Below are 22,094 nucleotides of genomic sequence, written 5' to 3'. Positions count from 1 at the left end.
ACGTTGCTCCATAAAGGTTGGAAATAACTTAACAGAACCTTTCGATGTCAAAAAAAGTTTTAGACAAGGTGATGCATTGTCATGCGATTTTTTTAACATCTTACTTGAAAGAATAGTACACAGCTCCCACGTTAACACTAGAGTTACTATCCTTCAAAAATCTGTCCCATTACTATCATATGCTGATGACATTGACATAATCGGAAGAACTCAGCGTGATTTCAATGGGTCTTTTTGTGAGTATTGAGGCAGAGGCGGCCTCATGCTGTCGTCAAGAAAGAACTATCGACACCGACATCTCGGTCAAAACGTCACCATCGACAGACGTAACTTTGAGGAAGTCAATCACTTCATCAACCTAGGCTCCAATGTAAACGCAGAAAACAACATCTGCACTGAAATCAAATTAAGAATAACACTTGCCAACCGCTTTTTCTTTGGGCTAAGAAAGCAATTGATTAGCAAAGCCCTCTCTCGAGTGACCTAAGTGTCGCTATAAAAGACCCTCATTATCCCCGTCCTTATATACGGTGCAAAAGCATGCACAATGACAAAAGCGGATGAAATCAACTTTGGTCGATTCGAGAGCAAAGTTCTCCGTGTGATCTATGGTCCGGTATGTATCTCAGGGGAGCTATACGGGCTATACAGCAACGCAGACTTAGCCAGAAGAGTAAAAAGTCCAACGACTAAGACGGCTGGGTCACCTAGAACGGATGGAAACCAATGCTCCGGCCCAAAAAGTCTTCGAATCCCCACCCACATTACAGCGCATTAAAGAAGGACCACGGATCAGGTGGAAAGTGACCTCACCCAATTTGGAGTACGTAACTGGGTTTATTGGTTGAAGTCCTAGTCCACACAGGACTGTAGCCACACCTATCTCACGGAAAAATGGAACAAATCTTTGCATCGTTTTGTAGAAATGTATTTCATATTTCAAAGGCAACTGAAAGAATTCCACATCAAGCTCACTCTGATCGAAGAAGTTTGCATTCGGTTTCCATGGATTAGAATAACCTTTTGGACTGTACAACACAAGGTTTATTGGATGGGTTCAAATCTGACATTAACAAAAGAAACACTGGAGTGCCGCAGGGGTCTGTTTCGTCGCCTACACTCTTCCTTATTTTCAAAAATTTTCTAAAACTAATAACTCAGAAAATTGTATCGTTGACGATTCGGATTTACCTTCACATCAATGGTACTGTATGATAAGTCTATTCAATTTTGATCTTGACAGCATTTTCAAATAGGAAATCAAAAACCGTCTGTCTACTGTCTCAAAAGTGCAGCCTTTCCCCAATATGACAATATTCATAGGTGTTATTCTCATCAAGGAAACGGGTCAGCTATCAGTTCTAGGTGCATCACAAACCATCTTTTGTGAAGTTAACATGTAAATTTGAAGTTAACAAAAACGCTGTTAAGTGCTTAGGTATTCCTCATCCATGAAAGAAGTTCTTAGCCATTCTGAACGGGCTATAAGTCACAAAGCTTCCGGTTCTTCGAGGTATTATCATCAGTTTAAGTTTACCCTTGAACACACTACATGAATGTGGAATGCTTTTCCTGGCCTTATTTCCTTTTCGTTGGAAAGCTTAATGTCACTTTATTAGTCACAATTTATTCGTTTATTTATTGAAATTCAATTTTTAGCCATATTCAATGGATTGGCAATAAGTTCGATACATATTGTTGTTGAATTTTTGAATTCTTCCTTAAAAATTATACCTTTTTATCAGTTCTTTGATTTAAGTACCCACTTTTAACCACTTGTAAACATCCAATTCCTTTCATTTCTATATAATAAAATACTACATAGTATTACAAGATCTAAGAAACAAGCTAAAGGGTAAAGTACACTCAGGTAAGCATATAACTTCTCAACTTTGATTTCTTAGTCCAGGTCATCAGATCATAACCTCTTTGGGCAAAAAAAAAAAAAAAACAAAAACACGAAAATCAAATCTTCAAAATCTTTTCCTCAAATCCTTTACACAAATAAAAAATCAATATTGAAAAAAGAAAAAATAAAAAACTGAAGGTAGGTCTTACACAAATCAAAATAAGGCTTTAAAAAAAAACAAGAAATTCTTACATCTTTATTCGCATATAAAAGCAAATGAGCCTTTTGGGCATTTGTCTTGTTGTTTGCATATTACCTACTTTTTTTTCTGTTCTTTGAATTTCGAAGGATAGCTTCAACTTAAGGCTAAAGGTTATTCAAAATGAATGATTATTCAGCTTTTGTTATATGTAGGTATAACCTTATATCCCAATGGAAGCACACAAAAGATCCAGAGTCAGATCTCACTCACTCCCTGATGGTTCATCATACCCTATCAAAAACCATCAGCTAGCTATCTACAAAAATAAAAACTCAAGGTACTGCACTGAGCTAATTCAATTTACCTTCTTGAACATTATAAGCATGGCCAATTTAATTTGTATGTTTTGTGTGGATTGTAGAAAACTGTGTGCACTTTTTTTTTAAATTTCATTCAGGGACGAGGGACGACGTTGCAGCTATGCAGCTTGCCTCGACTGATGTTAAGGCTTTTTCCCTTTATACACTCGTACCTATATTCCTTTTGATGCATAAAGCATAAACCCTACATAAATGACTCTTTTACAAAAGAAAACACCCTGTTTGCATTAATTTACGACTGCGAGTGTCATAATCCACAAGAACTCCACAAGAACCGAACCCAACCAAACCAAACCAAGCCTTAACCATATATACAGAACGTCCTATATCCCATACAAAACAGGCACAGCTCAGCTCAGCTCAGTTCAGCTGAAGCTCAGGGAGGGCGCATTTGCCATAGCACAGGCACAAGCAGAAGGAACACATAGTTAGAGAGCCTTCTATATACGACTGCCTTTCCGTTCATCCTTTCTTTTCACATTTATCCTCTAGCTACCGCAAACATCCGGATCCTTTTATTCAATTTAAAGTAAACATCGTTACGTCCGTCCGTTGCTGATGCTGATGTTGGATGCTGTTGCCGTTGCTGTTAGTTCGTTCGTCGGTCGTATTCGTATTCGTATCGCTCGCTCGTTGGAAACGTCCTCGTCGTCATCATCTTCCTCCATCATCATCACCATCATCCTGCCCTGCTGCTGCTGCTGCAATAAGCGGAATTTTCCAGAAAGTTTTATTTTGTTATATATTTTTTATTCTTTTTATAAAAAGCTAAATTACAGAGCGAGATTCAGGATTCACTCAGTTCGGTGGTGTTCTCGGTGTTGACTCCTTCTTTAGATCCAACTGCGTGTCCTTAACATGAAGTTTATTCACAGTTCTTGGTGTTTTAAAAAGTTTATTCATTTTTTGTTGTTGTTGTAAGTATTTTGTTGATAAACGAAGCTACAGCTCGCATCAGGAGCATTAGCATCACAACACAAATCTGCTGATAACGGTTAGTGCTGTGTACCTACTTGCTTTAGAACTTCCTGCGAAGCGAGTTGACTTCAAGTGAAGAAGAACAAGAAGGATGGTTGGGAGAGTGGATGTCCTTTGTACACATACAAAACTTCCTTTGGATCTGGAACTCGAGCTCAAAACTGGGTGTCCTGATGATGGTGGGTTGTGGTGTTAAAGCTGAGAGCGAGAGTGATGATGGGTTGGTTGTTAAAGGCATAAGCATTACCAAACCGAGATGCAGCACCCCTAACAATTTATTATCTATCATCCTTGGAGAATACACAAAAAGTCAGATTAGTAAGCAGGACGTTCGGTGGGTGTGTTGATGTTTCTGTTTCTGTTTTTGTTTTTTGTTTTTATTTTTATTTTTATTTTAATAAAAGTTTTCATCTGCTCAGATGCAGATAAAACAAGGACGAGCTTTTTCGGGTTGGAATCGGACGGAATGTGAGAAAAATGCCTTATTACTTTCTTTTTGACGCCTCCGTCTCCACCTTTTCGTCCTTGTGCTCTGATGCCTCCACTTCCATCAGTTGGTTGGTGGCTTTTGTTTGACAGTGTTTTGCGTTGAGACTTGAAAGCATTATTTTCTGTTTTATACTCTCAAGTGTATGTTGTGTCGGGACTCGGGTGTTGGGTGTTTTTCTGACTTCTGAGATTGAAATCACAAACGACATGTTTCAGAGAGATAGAGACTGAGATGATCTTTTGTATTTTGTTTTGTTTTCTTTTGTTTTGTTTTATTTTATTTTACTTCGTTTTTTAAGGGTAGGTGTGAATGGTAAAAGTTTTGTGCGAATAGGTAATCATAATAAAAAGTTTTCTATATACAACCATTTTTAAAATAATGCTCTGGCGCTCTTTTCTTCTTTTTTTTCTTAAATAAACCACCTACCTACCTTATGCTTGAGAATAAGTACGAGTTTTGTTTTGAGTCTTGAGTCTTCAGAGAGAAAAACTTGGATAATGTTGTTTTATATTTTTGGTTGATATTTTATGGAAATGAATTGACTTAGAAAAAAAGTTTTAATATGGCACTGGATGATTTTTTCCTTCATCCTTGTAAGAAAAATTAAGTGCACTTAAGAGTCTTTTTGCAAGCTCGTTAAAATGGCAAAAGATCGTTATAAGGTTGTTTTAAAAAAACAGTTTTCAAGAGTTGAGAAATAATTTTTTTTTTGTATGATGAAAAGGATTCGGTGCGGTTTTGAAACATCGATTAAGTGCGGTTGTGTTAAGGGGTTGAATAGTTTATAATTATTATTAGGGTTGATTATGGAGAAGTCCAGAGCGAATAAGGAAAAAAAACTTGCAAAAACTTGAAAACTTTATTAATTTTACATCCTGTACATGAAGCAAGGTAGATATGTACTTTACTTTCAGAATAATAAGAGGAACATTAGGAAACTGAAAGCAACGATTATTCAGCATGTTAAAAACTTGTGTAATTCTAGAACATTCACCAACTTTATGGTGAATATATTTCAGGAACTATTATTTTCAAAATTAAGAAAGATCTGTATAAGCTCGTAAAATATCTAAGATAAGAAGAAATTTTCACCTTTATTAGGGTTATCGTCTTATAAAGATCACTTAAAACCGACGGCGGAAGAAAACATGACCGATTAATGGAATCAGTATTGTTCCCGATCCTCAAAAAAAGAGACTCTATAATTAGCACCAACTATAGAACAATCATCGCTTACAAAATCTTCTCTGACGTAATATGTGAAAGTCAAAAGCCCATAGCCAACAACCTGATAGGTCGTTATAAGTGTGGTTTTAGACCAGGAAAGTCCACAGCAAATTATATATTCACATTATGGCAGATCCTGGAAAAAATTAAAGAACACCAAATTGACACCTACCATTTTTTCATCGATTTCAAGGTTTCATGTGACAGCATCTAAAGGAACAATCTGTAAAGAGCCCTGTCTAGTTTTGGTATCCTTGTCTGTTTGTGCAGAAAGACCATTTAGAATTCACGCTGCTTCATAAAGGTCGAAGTCCAAATCTAGACAAAAATTCAACTTTTAATGAATTTGATGCTCTGTCTGACTCCATTCAAAGAATTGTTGCCCATTATCCTCACACTGAAATCGTCATTGCGGGCGATTTCAATGTACACAATTCTTCATGGTTTCGTTATTCTGGCCAGTCAACACCGGAAGGAAGGTATGTTGAGATCTTTGCTGAGTTAAATCAATTAACCCAGCTTGTCGATGAGCCAAATCAAATCCCTGACGTTGCAGGTTAATCCGCCAACACCCTAGACTTGTTTCTCACTTCTGATCCTAATAAATACACAATCAGTATATTACCACCTCTAGGCACATCAGACCATTGTATCGTATCTGCAAATTTCTCATGTGTAAAAAACCCAGTTAAAGAAAAAACTCCTATGAGAACCGTTTAGCAATTTGAGAAAGCCAACTGGGACGGTCTCAATGAATTCTTCAGGAACTTTAACTGGTCACTATGCTTCCTCGATAGTGTCATAGATTCCAGCGCAGATATGGTTACAAATTTAATACTTTTTGGAATGAGAGATTTTATCCCGAATACGGTTTGATTCGAACTGTAAAGAGGTATACTTAGGATCAGAGATGTAAGTTTCCGGATTTATAAAGCCAACCCCTCTAAGGAAAACCAGAATAAGTTCAAACAAGCTAGATAGACTTGCAACGGCCACATTCGACGAACCAAATTTTTGCATGACCAGAAATTAAGGCCAAAAATACTACAATGTCCCAAAGGTAGTAAAAATTTCTGGTCATTTGTAAAAAACGTACGAAACACCACGTCATCCTCGGTTCCAACGCTCGTCCACAATGACACTCCCTATGTAGGCTCGATTGATAAAGCCAATTTGCTTGCAGCATATTTTGCTGTTAATTCGACGCTACCGGATAGTGTCATGAGAGCGTAAATGATTCTATGGGACAAATCTTCTTTCGCACTCATGCAGTCGCGAGAGTACTGAAAGACCTTGACATACACAAATCCACTGGCCCGGATAGTATTCCCCCTATTGTTCTGAAGAGGTGTTTTTCAACACTGGCAAAACCAGTGCGTAAGCTTTTCCATCTGTCCTACTCCTCAGGTCTCGTTCCAAGGATGGAAAACTGCATTTGTCCAGCAAATTCCCAAAAAAAAGCGAATCCTCCTCTCCCTCAAACTATCGTCCAATTGCACTTACGTCCCTTCTGTCTAAGGTCATGGAAACGCTGATTAATTTTCAGCTTAAGAAATTTCTTGAAGAACGGAAGCTTCTTAATGACCGACAGTATGGCTTTCGTAGCAATAGGTCCACTGGTGATCTCATGGTTCATCTCACCGAACAGTGGAACGAATCTTTACATCGTTTTGGAGAAAGTAAAATTATTGCACTTGATATTTCAAAAGCATTTGATAGAGTTTGGCACCAAGCTCTCTATGCTTTCGGTATAGAAGACTCCCTTCGTCGTTGGGTTAGAAATTACCTTTCGGACCTGTCAATTAAAGTAGTGTTAGACGGATTCAAATCTGATATTCACAAAATAAACGCTGGTGTGCCCCAGGGCTCCGTTTTGTCTCCGACGCTCTTCCCTGTTTGAAACTTCTAACCAACTAAATTGATTCGCTGATGACAGTACCCTAAGCTTTTCATATTCGTTTTTAGATTCTCATCCTTGTCCTTAGGATGTGGAACTTCAACTGCAGCGTTTGATAAGCTCATTAAATTCTGATCTCGACAGCATTGTACAATGGGGAATCAAAAACCGTGTAGAATTTAATTCTTCGAAAACTCAATACTGTCTACTGTCGTTAAAGCTTAACCCACCCCCAATGCCGCTATCCATGAGCGGCACTTTCATCCAGGAAACCAATCAACTAACAGTACTCGGTATGTGTATTACAGACCACCTCTTATTGAATGATCACATATTCGATATTGCAAAAAATGCTGCTAGGTGCTTAGGATTTCTCCGACGGTGCAAGAAATTTTTCACCTCTTCTGATCTGGCTGTAATTTATAAAGCTTTCATTCGTACAAAACTTGAATTTAACTCTCATATTTGGGCAGGTGCCCCTAAAACAAGTTTAAGTATCTTGGACAGGATCCAAAAAAGAGCTTTGAAAATCATAGGTGATAGAACTATAACCGAAACAATTACGTCACTTGAACACCGCCGCAATTTTTCATGCCTTTTGTTTTTCTACCGATATTTTTATAAACAGTGTTCTATCGAATTAGCCAGTTGCATTCCCCCCCTAAAACAATTCAGCCGTAATGCTCGTATTTCTAGGAATGCACATCAGTTTAACCTTGAGCTCAATTTCGGACGTACTGTCAAGCTTAGAGATTCTTTTTTTAACCCACCTCTGTTTTTCCGTATCATTTTGGACCAATGTGCATCGGTATCTCTTCTTTAAAATAACTACAATCGTAACATGGATAAAATTGTTTCTTAGAAAACCACTTCTCTAGCACACCTAGGCATAACCTCAAACATTAATGGACATATTTGCATGCAGTTTCCATATACTTCCCGTGTAACTTTAAGGTTAATATCTTCAGAGGGTTTTGAGTAAAATGGCTGAAATATGAAGCTTACTACAGGTTTTGGAAAAATCAGTCTAATAAGGCTTCTCACACCAAGTCCAAAACCCGGTTTTCGCGAAATTATCGGTTTTTGCCGAAAACCAACTAAAAAAACTCAAGTTTTCCCATGCCATTTTGGTAAACCACAAGTTTTCGTAAACCAGAAGTTCTAAAACCTCTCGAAAACTAGTAGCAATTCAAAGTTGAACTAAACAAACAAACCTTTCGAAACATTCAGCGCTCAAATTAAGTAATTAACTACAGAATATGAAAAAAAAAAACGAAACTTTGGGGGAACTGCGTGATGGCAAAAAAAACACGAGAATAAAATCCTGGGTGACTATTTGTGGCGCTGACTTTTCTTTTATGATCCTCCTTTGTTTTAAACGTACTTTGATAAGCGAGGAACCGGAATTCACAATGGCTACTGGCGTGACAACCCCAAGGACGAGGAAGACTTGCTATAGGCAAGGCATCCAAGGGATGCGTCTTCCAACTCGTCGCCACAAATATGTTCGACGCTTTCAATTACAAGGGTTTGGGAGATATGAGAAAGACGATAAGTTAAAATGTGTGTCGCAGCGGGCTAGAAACATTTACGCCAAAACATTTCACAATGTGGGAATCGTTGTTCCAGTAAATAAAACCACAACAGAGTGGGTTATCACCCCTTGATGGACAGCGATGTCAACATTAAGAAGATCATCAGCCCTTTGGACAGTCCATGCGATTCCTCAAAGGAAGAAACCAAAGAGATAGTCATAACAGCTTCATTGGTCCCTCTGGATGAGTGTGATTTTGTGATATACGAATCTGGAACTAGGAATTGACCTTATCAACCCCGCCTATAACTTGCTCGGTAGGCCACAATATATGGCGATTCTGGAGGGACATTTGGACATCAGAAGCAATAGTCATAGATCAGTATTTTGGATTGAATTTGTTGTGAAAGTAGAAGAAAATGTTTTAAAAAAAATTAATTGTAACAGTTTTGTTTGTTTTTTTTATTCACAAATTTTTTCATCAATACAAAATTTGACACCCAGAGTTAAACAAATTTAAATGTCAAATGAAAACTTGTAAATGTTCGGTGTGAACGATTTTCGGGTTTTCGAAAACTTTTTGCCGAAAACCCGATTTTGGGTTTGGTGTAAAAATGCCATAAGATCTTTTATCTGATACAGTACCTTATCCTTCGAAGATACAGTTCTCTTCAAATGAATATGCACGAAGATTTTTTAAGATGCTTTTGACCCATTTTTCAAAAAATATTGATTTTAAAAATATTAAGAAAATAATTTAAAAAAAACTTATTCAGATAGAACTGTTCGATTTTTTTTTCATAAACTTTCAAAGTTGGCTTTGGAGTGAAATAGACTTTAAAGGTTTGGAAATGATAAAATATCCGTTTTTGTTCCCGAGATATATGGTCAAAAACCAATTTGTACCAATTCATAAGCAGTTTTTGAAATATTGTATTTGTTAGACTGGGTCGCACGAACTTGCTTGAAAAATATTTTCTGTATTTTAAGATTGAAAAATATACCTGCGAAATAAGTTTTTTTTTCAAATATTTAAAAGTCATTTAATTAAACAAAAAATAGGCAAGGATGTGACCCACACTGATAACTTTCCATGGTGTCTGTTGATTAAAAGTTTGTGTTTTGTTCAGTTGAATTATTCTTCAAAATTTTTAAATAACCAACAATATTTTTCATATAAAGAAAAAGTTTTGTTCGAAAATCTAGTTTTGTTAAATAGATTTTGAGTCCAAAACAAATGTTTACCAATTTGAGTAGCATTTCTTAAATTTTTACAAATTGGATGAAAGAAATTTATTTTAGAGATATCAAGAACCGAACATCAATTTTTACCAAATTTGCGTAGTATTTCTTGCAGCTTTTATTTTTTATGATTTATAGATTTGTATAAAAAAAAAACCAATGAATATCGAAAACAATATTTTCTGTGAAATAAAAGAGTTTGAAGACAATATTTTTAATTTTTCGAAAAGCTTTTTAAGTCGAAAGTAAATTTGTACCCAGTTTTAGTATTGTATTCTTTTTAGGTTTTTATTTTTTTTGGAAAAAAACAGTTTATTAGATTTTTCTAAAAATTTTAATGAATGTGGACAGCTGTATTCTTTAAAAGATAAAAGGAATTTAAAGCAAATGTCTTAAAGTTTTGAAAAGATATTTGAGCTACCAACTTTTATTAATTTTTGTTTAGGTTTTTATTTTTTGTAAAAAATTGTCAATTTGATTTTTCTCAAAATTTGTCCGAATGTTAAAAACAATATTTCTTATGAGCCAAAATTAATTGAAAGCCATAATCCAAAATTCTTGAAAAGATGTTTGAGTCAAAATTCAATTTTTACCAACTTTGAGTAACGTTTTCTTAAGGTTTTTATTTTTTGTAAAAAAAACTGTCAAAAAAACAATAATCTTTATTTTAAGTCTATATTTCAACTAGTTTTGAGCTATTAAAATTAAATTAGGTGGCGCAACAGTCCTTTGAGAATCAGGGACTAGTGACTTATAACTTTCAACCATTCCTGTGTACGAGTAATTGTAAGGATCTAGCTATATACTACGAAAAAAACGTTGCGAACGTATGGACGGACGAACGTAAGTACAAAAGCACGCACAGACATCTTTCTAAAAATCTTTTATTTCGACTCTAGGCACCTTAAAACGTCGATAAATGCAAATGTTTCAATTAGACAAATCAGAAAGATTACATTAACTTCTAAATTAAAAGGGTTTGTAAAGCCTCATCATAGCCGTGAGGTGTTGTGATATGGAGAACTATTAGTTATTATGGTAGAGTTGAGCTTGAGTTGAATCCTGGAAAGAAATTTTTCTAAATATTCTAACATTTTTTGTCCCATACACTTTACCTACTTACATTCATCATAACGCGTGTATTTACTCTTGCCCTTAATAAATGCTTAAAAATAGGAGTAGTAAAATGTGCACTTTCTGTAATGTTGTACTCATCTGATTTAACATTGTTAAATATACTTGGGGATAGTTATGAAGTAACAACAGAATCCTTAATGTCTGCAATTAACTTTGCTAATAGAGCTAGTTCGTTGAACTATATTAAAAGGTTGTAATTTACGAAATGATTAAAAGTGAACATGGAATGACCTTTAACAAAAAATAACAAATACTTGGTTTATTCCAATTCTAGAACAACTTAAAGCTAATTAAATAAAAATGAATTTTTGTGAGTAGAAATCTTTGCAAGGTGATGGAATAATAAGTATCAACAGATGGCAAAATAATCATCAAAATGTGGAAAAATTGTACCAAGTATCTTCAAAAATGTTCGTTGGTATTCAGTTAAGGAGGAATGTATATTAAATAGTGGAATTATTTCTCTTTTATAGGCGTACAAAAAAAGGGCTCATATGTGGCATACATCTTTTGTTACATCTCTTAAGAATTCTTCATCAAATTATATGCGTTAGTTGCGTTTAGCTTCTCGTATACAAAAGTTTGTTTTATGTCGACAAAAATGAAGCACATGCAGCAGTTCACAGTTACTTGAAAAACACGATATTTGGATTTAAGATCAATTTTTTGGTTAGAGTAAAACTTAGGCCACATCAAGTTTAGAGCTACTTTGGCTTTGTTGCTGTTTTCTTACTCGTGTTTCGAAACATCAAGACTGTAAGACAGCAAAACTCTACGTTATATGTTATATTGAACGCCCTCAATAGGTACCTTGTTTAGGGATTAGTTTTCTTCTACGAATCATCTATTCTGACGCTGTTTAAAAATCATTATTTTTGTTTTGCTAGTATTGACGCAGAGACTTCAGAATTCACAAAATATATTAAGTTTGATGGTTTGCAGCTGAAGAGTAGATGCATTGTCAGCCAGTAAAACTACATCGTTGGTGTAGAGCGAAACTTTGATTTATACATATACCGGCAATGAGTATTCCACTCGAAAGTACATCACAAACATCATCAATAAACAAGGCGAATAATATGGGTCTTAATATACACCCTTGGGGGACACGTGATGTTGTTTCAAACCATTCAGAGAATTAAGTTCCGTCTCACACTGTTGCAGTAGATAAGGCAAGAAAGTTGAAATAAAACATTAAGAATTTACGCGAAATTGTTAACAATGACAATTTGTACATAAGGCATTTCTATTTACCTTGTCAAAGGCTGCTTTAAAGACCACAAATCAGGCATATAATTTCTTTTTCTGCTCAATCGATCTCCTGCCAATACTCGTCAGAGCAAAAATATGGTCTTTGATTGAGAAACCCGATAGATATACTGCTTGGAATATGGTGAGTCGGTTGTTGTTCTCAATCCATTCCGTCAACCTTTTATAAAGAATCAAAATTAGAATCTTTCTGAATCTATATTCCTCTACAGTTCTCTGGCTGATTGGTATCTTCTTTGTTTAAATTGTTTGCAACAAAAGAATTTTCATAAAGTTTTTTGAAATATGCCAGAAGATGATTTTTCAACGGTTCCGTACTATTCTTGTAGAATTCAATCGGAATGCCATCTATAACAGGCGCCCTATTATTTTTCATTTTACTCAGAGTAGTTTCAAGCTCAGGTTGAGTGATAGGATTATCCAGTTCGCAGAAAGTGGCATTAATTTGTAAAGCATTATAATTCTTATCGGCCGACAAAAGAGTTTTAAAATGAGCTGATTTCGAGCGTAGTCACCATGCTTCTATCACAGCCACCCAGCTCACGAACACTGTTCCAGAAAACCTTCGTATTCCTACAATTTGAAAGTTCATTTGCAACATTGTTGACGTAGTTATCTTTTTTCTTTTCACAAAGTCTTTTGAAATCCATGTAAATATTAAGATGAATGTTTTTAAAAATAAGAGCGTCTGTAGATCTGAACAACTTAAGGTTAAAAAAATGAAAGTTTACGGAGTTTCACAAAATCATTATTAACCTATTTTTTTTTTTTGGTGTACAAGCATGATCTCGGCTGTTGTCACTGCGGGCAAATGGTGCTGAGGCCTTGATAACTCTTGTATGTTATATGTTCATCATAACTTTCTAAACTGTATTATCGATACAAGGGAATAGAACTGATGTTACGGCTTAGCAATGACTTGTAGAGATCGGCACAATTTTATTTCCATCTCAATTTTAAAAAGTTAGTTGATTGTCTCAGCTTAATTTCATCAGCAACCTGAACCTTTACTGCAATCGGAAAGTGAGATAAGAAATTCGCCACTCCTACTTCAAAGCCTAACGATAGACTAAGCCACTCAAGAGATATAGCTGGGATATCAATAACAGATTGTCCTTGGTCACTAACGAATGTGAATTCTCCCGAACCGTCTTGTCAAGAGGCTCCATTTATCACGGATAGTCCGAAGTTTTCAAGGAATTCAGTCAGTAGTCTTCCATTTCGGTTAAAGGTGTCATCTTTGAAGTTTCTGGAAGGATTGAGGATTTTTTGCGAGATTGTGTTGAGGGCAGAAGAATGTTGATAGTTCCCGATCGATAGCATTTAAGTCTCCAATTAACATAATATTTTCCAAATTGGAGTTGTTTACGAAGTCAACTAGACTAGTCAAAAGTCAAACTGCTAGTTATTGCAATTTAAAAATGTTGGGATAATTGTGCAATTCAAATTATTAATAAAATTATTGAGTTTAATTATATTTTCAGAGTGTTACATTTTTTGCAAATGTCATTGAAGAATTTAGACGATTTGGTGACAGATCAACGTTTGGTTGATAAAAGTCAAGTCTGATTATGTTTTGACAACCAAACCTCGTGAATATTTGTAAACAAACGCGTTAAACCTTTTAGTTGGTTCACTGCGGCAATGGTCTTAACAGTAATTTCTGAGGAGTGAAGCTCAATTATTACAGTGCTGCACTGCGCGTTATTGTTGCGAAAAAAAAATCTTTGTTATTTAATCATCAAAAAGATCAACAAAGCCGATGAGAACCACCACTTTAATTGTTCTCAAATCAAACAATAACATCAACTTGGTCAAAATTATAAATCATATGCCATTAATTACAACTCTAACCACGGCATATTGAAATAGTCAACCAGAAACAAAAAATTTGCTTCTCCCTTAACTCAAATGGCAGACAAATCGTGTTGAAATATAAAAGGCAAAACTAAATCGCAGTATTACAGCACACGGTCTACATGAGCACTCGCCAACTATGGAAGCTTTGCAGAGCGTGATAACATCGTAAGCGGTCTCACATCTCCCAAACACTAAGTCCCTTAAAATAAAATCAGCCTGGTATGATAGGGAATGTGAGTCTGCCCGGAAAAAATCGTTTGCGCTTCTTCATCTATACAAACATTCAAATGAACAGTCTTTTAAAGAAAACTATCTTGCACGACCCATCCAACTATCGAGGTATTGCTTTTCTCAACTCATCGCTCAAAATTTTCATGGAAATTTTAACAAGCCTGAGTGAATTCCAAATTGGATTTAGGAAGGGATACTCCACAGTGGATCACATATTTAGCCTGGCCAACATTGCAGAGGTATATATCCGTAGACAAAAAAAACTATACGCATGTTTCATCGACTTCCGTGCCGCATTCGATTACATCGATAGAAAGACTCTGATGTTCAAATTGTTTAGAGATGGGATTCTCTAAAATTTGGAAAAATTGTTGAGGACATCTATAAAGAAATAACGTATGCAGTATGGGATGGGCAAAATCTATCTGATTAGTTTCTTGCCTTAGTAGGATTGAAACAAGGTTGCAAACTCAGCCCTTCAGCTTTCTGCTTTTATATAGAAGATCAAATAAAAGACATGCCGTGTGGCATAACAATTGATGGGTTCCGAATTAAAGTTCTGAATCTCTTCAGTTAATGATCAACAAATTACGGAATAACTGTTCGAAGTGGAATCTAACAGTAAACCTTGACAAATCAAAAACAATGGTGTTCCGGAGAGGATCAAGGCGATTGGCTGCAAACGAGAAATGGTATTATGGAGCGGACCAAGTTGAAACTGTGAGGGACTACTGTGAAGAGCAACTTAAACCTAGAAAAACACCTAGTAAAAAAACTTTCTTCATCAAAAAATGCGATTGGGACGGTGTGGAAAAATGTGTATGGTAACAAGGACCTAGCATTTAGTGCAAAATACAAAGTTTTTCTCGCAACGTCCCAATCAATAATGCTGTATGCTGCTGAATCATGAGGCTGGAATCAGTCTGAAACCACTGAAAAACTCCTGAGGTTCTTTCTAAAGAGGCAGTTCCGACTACCCGACACAGCACCTAACTACATGCTTCTCATTGAAACCGGTCTATCACCCTTACATCTCTCATCGCTTAAACTACACTTCAACTACATTACCAAGTTAATGTATAGCCAACATATACTTAATTTGATACTCAATTTATTGGGTTATTTTTTATCACTTCCCTACTAGTTACTGAAATTACTTTTAAAAAATGATTTAAAATGAATACTTTTAAAAAATGGCAACTAATTATGAGTTAGAAAAATAAACTTTTTTTGTTTAAAAAATATAATAAACAAAGAATGCACATGCGTTATTAAAAGTAAATTTTTAATAAATATTGTCTTCTTAAAATATGTATGCATAATAATTTATAGTTCATCAAACGAAACATTATTTCATTGCTAATCCAAGTCGATTAAACTCTAGAGATATATCCATATTTACAACTAAATATTTAATATCTTTTATAGTTTCTGTGTCCAGCTTAGAACACTTTTAAGGAGAATTTAAAGTTTTAGAAATTGCAACTTACTAGCTAAGAAACCTTATTTGTATTTGCTTCAAAAGATTTTTGAAAAATGAACAAATTTTTTCTTTTTGTAAGGGCAGACATTAAAACGAGGGTTAATAAACCTCCTGGTACCCCAATCCAACTACTCCTGCTAAATTTGCGTAAAAAAAAGAGGCTGGGATGCGACCCACACTGATAACTTCCCATCCCGTCTGTCGATTTGTCTTGCTTAAAAGTTTGTCTATATGTACTCGTATCAATTTTTACCAAATTTGCGTACTATTTTTTGTAGATTTTATTTTTTATGAAAAAACGGACTGTTGGATTTTTATATAAAAATTACTTATATATTTGAGTCGAAAATCAATTTTTATCAACTTTTATACATTTTTTTTTAGGTTTTTATTTTTTGTAAAAAAACTGTCAATTCGATTTTTTCAATCTTTAACCAAATGTTGACAACAAGATTTTTTGAAAGATAAAAGTAAATTAAAGCCAATATCTCAAAGTTTTGAAAAGATATTTGAGTCGAAAATCAATTTTTACCAACTTTTATACATTTTGTTTTTAGGTTTTTATTTTTTATAAAAAAACTGTCAATCAGATTTTTCTCAAAATTTTGTCAGATGTCAAAAACATTATTCTTCGTTGCACAAAATCGTTTTAGAGATGAAATCATATTTCAGTTGTAAAATTTTGGAGGTGACACATTTTTTTTTTCAGTTTTATTGACTTTTAAAAAAACCGTTATATTGATTTTCTTCAAAAAATATACCTGTTTGGTATCTGTTACAATATAATTTATAAAATTTAATTCAAGTCTCTAGCGTTTTTGGTTCGTAAGATATTTAGGGTTAACCAAAATGCACCTTTTTTCAAACTGCTATCGTAAAAAAACCACCCACGCAATTTTCTTGAGAGCCCTTTCTGCATCTTTCTGCCTTATTATCTGTATAACAACATTTATTTGAAGTCGATATCTCTTCTGGTTCTTGAGCTATGGACGACGAAAAAAACGTCGCGAACGTACGGACGTACGGACGTACGGACGTACAAACGTACGTACACACGCACGCACAGACATCTTTCTAAAAATCTTTTATTTTGTTTCTAGGGACCTTGAAACGTCGAGAAATGTCAAAATTTTCAATTTGACAAATCGGACCCATTACAATAACTTCCTATGGGAAGTTAAAAATGATTTTTAAACGTATATTTCTACCATAAGGTTGAAAACACCAGATTCATCAGAACCATGCTCTGGGCGATTCTGTTCACAGTGTTTACAGTCATAGTTGAGGGTTAAAAAAATTGCTAGGAATTTAAAATTATCTTGAACTTATTCGAACTGAGAATAAATCAATATGATAGCTGTTGAAAAGGCCAATTCCGAAAAAAGTATTGCCTTATTGAAAACCACACGTCTAAAAAAAACCTTTACAATCAGTTTTGTTGATTTTAAAAGAAATAAAATTACTATAAATATATGTATTTTTTTAAAACATATTTTTTGAATAAAAGTTCCATAATACGAATCGTATAATCAAAGTATCAACTATTCAATTTTTGTAATTTTACTATTTTGAACAAAATATTTGGATGATTTGTAACTTAAATAGTTTTTAAGTAATAGTTTTTCATAATATTGGCAATGATTAACAAGTCACTTATTATAGTCATTTAGTACCCGTAAAGTGATACTTACAGCTTTGGACTGTCATGCTACAAAGATGACTGCCTGTGCTAACTACTATTTGTATTTGATTTCTTAAATAAGCATAAAAACTGGAGTTCCCCCTATTTCTGACATTACTCATACCTGCATAGAATTGGTTAATAGGTTTAAGTCAGTAGGTTTTTGTTTGTAACGAGTTTCAGCGCTACTGAATTGTTTTATTATTATTTCAAAAATAATATATGGTATCCATCAAAAATCCATTTTTAGAAACACTACAAAAATAGCTTATAGCAGAAACTGATTTCAACTGAAAATGTGTGAAATTTCAAAAATATCCCAATAGCCTATATCTAGTCTCTACTTAACCAATTTTGAAAAGACATAAACACATTAATAAACAACCCATTAAAGTCACACTTTTGACAATTCAATTCTTCAATTTCTTCTTAAACTAGAAAATCCCACGAATCCCTGACCTATTAAAGGCAACTTATTTATATGCACTTCCTCATCAAAACCGCTAATCAAAGATCAATCCTTATCAAAAACAGACCTCACTGTGACTGATTAGAAACAAAAACAACAACAGCAACGTGTTTTTTAATATTTTTACTTACATGTCAATCCAATAATAACGAGTATCATCCAATAATTCATTGCGACAGAAATTTGTATCCAAAAGATGCTGTGGAAGATGCAAGTTTACGTTCATTCATAACTGATTGATATTAAGTTAAGTTATTTTATGTTTCAGCAGAGATTGTCATCAATTACTATCACAACAAAGATTACACTATTTTTCTATTCAAATTTACTTCTGCAATCAACCGATTGATTAATATTTAAATATTTATTTTGATATGTTGTCTTTGGGGATTTCGAACTTCAAATATCATTAACTTTTCAAATTTTAACATATTTCCGTGCATTTATAAAATGACACCCTTGTTCTTTTCAATTTCATTAAAAGTCAAAAATGAAAAACGAAATTATAATAACTGCACATGTAAAAAATATTCAGTAATAAGACTATTATCACTTTACTGCTAACCCGATTGAACTTCACAATTGCACTGAAGAACCATCTGAAGAAGATAAGTACCCGAGAAGCTGCTTCGTATGATGTTTTTCTTTTGATGTTGTTTATCGCATTTTATTCTCTCCATACCACAACATGTTGTATCAAACAATATTTTAAACTTGATGGTCCATTTCGAACATTCAATGTTGTCAAAAAATCCTTTAGAAAGCATCTTCGAACTGATTGAGTGTCCTTTCAAACTTGTATTATCAACTCCTAAGTCCTTACATGGAAATATGTAGAAGCTTTTTTCGGAGTTCAATTATTGGGATGCTGTGAGTTTAAGAGAGTTGTATAAGGATGAAATATTTAGGTCTTGTTATTATTATGGGTTACATAAAGAGAGTTTTTAAAAATGTTACGAGAAAAACACTCTTAAATTAGTTAACAGTTCTGTTAAATCTATGTAGGTTAGGGAGTAAACCATTTTGGAAAAGTTATGAGAAATCAAAATAAATATGTTATTGCAATTGAATTGCTGTAATAATCTGTCTTGAAATTAATTTTGCATTTGGTACTTAATTTTGAACATTCTCAGAAGGGTTAGAAGCATAGGTAGGTATGTCGTGACCTTTTCAAGAGGTGAAGGTCGTCTAGCTAAGTTCTTACTAAAAGTAGATATGTAAGAATTTATTAATAATGTAAGTTTTTTATGTTTTTAATATTTTCTATTTCTTCTAACAAAAATCAGTTCAGTAAGAGGTAAGTATGTAGGGTAGGTGCTGTTGATAAAAAAAATGCTTGTATGGGTCGAATGTGGGGTAAGTGATATGCTAAATCAAATATTTCATGTATCTTGGAGTTGTCAAAAAAGATGTTCAAGATTGATATTTTATAAAAGTATTTGTATTTATTTATTTATAAACTATTTAGTGATTTAGATTTTAGAACAGATACTATTTTTTTTAAATTAATTGGGTCAAAGATTGGTTATAATTTGAAATATACAAACAATTATTTTAGAATGGCTTTGCCTTCTACAAAATTGAACAGTTAATTTATCTTAAAATATATAATTATTAAAATTTGGTTGTTTTTCAGCTCATATTTTTAGGTGTAGTTTTAAAGAATGTATAAGGTTTTTTGACATCCATCTCATTTAATTTTGAAATATATGAATTCTAAATAAAGTATCAATTCCGGACACATTTCGTCTTATCTTTCTTTTAAGTATTATAGGAAATGTATTAAAACTTCTGTTTCTTTAAGCTTGCTAAGATTACATAAGACTGATAGATCACTTCAAAATGATATGTGTATGTATGTAATTCAAATAAAATAATTCCCCTAGTAGACGAAACATCACTAATTTTTTATCGTTATAGTTTATAGTTTTTATCTTTGAAATATTTGTTTATTGATACCTTCCCATCCCGTCTGTCAATTTTTCTTGCTTAAAAGTTTGTAGGTTTTTTTGTTTTGTTAAAAAAGTTGTCAGTTAAATTATTCTTAAAAATTTTTAAATTTTTGCATAAAAAGAAATAGTTTAATTTTAAAATCTATTTTTGTTAAATAGATTTTTAGTCGAAAACAAATTTTGTAAATTTTTGTAGATTTTACTTTTTTATGAAAAAACGAAATGTTGGATTCTTATAAGAAAATCAATAAATGTTGATAACAATATTTTTTGTGCTATAAAATCAGTTTAAAGCCAATATTTTTAGTTATTGAAATGATATTTGAGACGCAAGTAAATGGTTTTTTTTCTTTGTAAAAAAAACTGTCAATTCGACTTTTATCAAAATTTTACCGAATGTTGAAAACAATATTTATGTGGGGGCTAAGTAGAGGATTAAAGGTTTTCTTAAATCAAATGAAACACTTGTTTTAATAGTTCAATAATAGTATATAGTTTTAATTCACTTTAGTTTTTAAATAATAATAGTTTTAAGTTTAGTAATAGCGATATTTAGTTTAAAAAAAAAGAGGCTGGGATGCGACCCACACTGATAACTTCCCATCCCGTCTGTCGATTTGTCTTGCTTAAAAGTTTGTCTTTATGTACTCGTATCAATTTTTACCAAATTTGCGTACTCTTTTTGTAGATTTTATTTTTTATATGAAAAAACGGACTGTTGGATTTTTATATTAAAATTACTGAATATCGAAAACAATATTTTTTGTGAAATAAAATAAGTTTCAAGCCAATATTTTTAAGTTTTAAAAAGCTGTTTGAGCCGAAAGTAAATTTTTACCAACTAAAACTTGGTATTGTTTTATTTTAGAGTTTTATTTTTTGTAAAAAAAAACTGTCAATTCGATTTTTTAAAAATTTTACCAACAATATTTCTTATGAGATAAAATTACTTTAAAGCCAATACTTTTTTTTTTTTAAAGAGATATTTGGGTCGAAAATCAATTTTTACCAACTTTTATACATTTTTTTTAGGTTTTTATTTTTTGTAAAAAAACTGTCAATTCGATTTTTTTTCAAACTCTAATTGAATGTTGACAGCAAGATTTTTTGAAAGATAAAAGTAAATTAAAGCCAATATCTCAAAGTTTTGAAAAGATATTTGAATCGAAAATCAATTTTTACCAACTTTTATAAATTATTTTTTTAGGTTTTTATTTTTTGTAAAAAAACTATCAATTCGATTTTTTTCAAACTTTAAATGTATGTTGACAACAAGATTTTTTGAAAGTTAAAAGATAATTAAAGCCAATATCTCAAAGTTTTGAAAAGATATTTGAGTCAAAAATCAATTTTTACCAACTTTTATAAATTATTTTTTTTAGGTTTTTAGTTTTTGTAAAGAAAACTATCAATCCGATTTTTTTCAAACTTTAATTGTATGTTGACAACAAGATTTTTTGAAAGATAAAAGATAATTAAAGCCAATATCTCAAAGTTTTGAAAAGATATTTGAGTCGAAAATCAATTTTTACCAACTTTTATAATTTTTTTTTAGGTTTTTATTTTTTGTAAAAAAACTGTCAATTCGATTTTTTTCAAACTTTAACTGAATGTTGACAACAAGATTTTTTAAAAGATAAAAGTAAATAAAAGCCAATATCTTAAAGTTTTGAAAAGATATTCGAGTCGAAAATTAATTTTTACCAACTTTTATAATTTTTTTTTTTTAGGTTTTAATTTTATGTAAAAAAACTGTCAATTCGATTTTTTTCAAACTTTAACTGAATGTTGACTACAAGATTTTTTGAAAGATAAAAGTAAATAAAAGCCAATATCTCAAAGTTTTGAAAATATATTTGAGTCGAAAATCAATTTTTACCAACTTTTATAAATTTTTTGTTTAGGTTTTTATTTTTTGTAAAAAAAACTGTCAATTCGATTTTTTTTCAAACTTTAATTGTATGTTGACAACAAAATTTTTTGAAAGATAAAAGTAAATTAAAGCCAATATCTCAAAGTTTTGAAAAGATATTTGAGTCGAAAATCAATTTTTACCAACTTTTATAAATTTTGTTTTTTTTTAGATTTTTATTTTTTATAAAAAAACTGTCAATTAGATTTTTCTCAAAATCTTATCAGATGTCAAAAACATTATTCTTCGTTGCACAAAATTGTTTTAGAGATAAAATCATATTTCAGTCGTAAAATTTTGG

General features: G+C 32.7%; 1 protein-coding gene across 1 annotated transcript in view; it reads right to left on the bottom strand.

Moving 5' to 3' along the window:
• Positions 1-18,503, bottom strand: part of LOC129943155 (uncharacterized) — a 32,459-nt gene extending 13,956 nt beyond the window's left edge. The window contains exon 1 of the mRNA XM_056052418.1: positions 18,061-18,503. Within this exon, the coding sequence (XP_055908393.1) occupies positions 18,061-18,100 (40 nt within the window). The 5' untranslated portion in view covers positions 18,101-18,503. The remainder of the gene's footprint in view (positions 1-18,060) is intronic.
• Positions 18,504-22,094: the final 3,591 nt, after the last annotated feature.

The sequence above is a fragment of the Eupeodes corollae genome, chromosome 1 (assembly GCF_945859685.1).
Source record: "Eupeodes corollae chromosome 1, idEupCoro1.1, whole genome shotgun sequence".
NCBI classification, from domain to species: Eukaryota; Metazoa; Arthropoda; class Insecta; order Diptera; family Syrphidae; genus Eupeodes; species Eupeodes corollae.
Note: the sequence above shows the minus strand (reverse complement) of the source record. Positions and strands in the feature narration are given on the sequence as shown.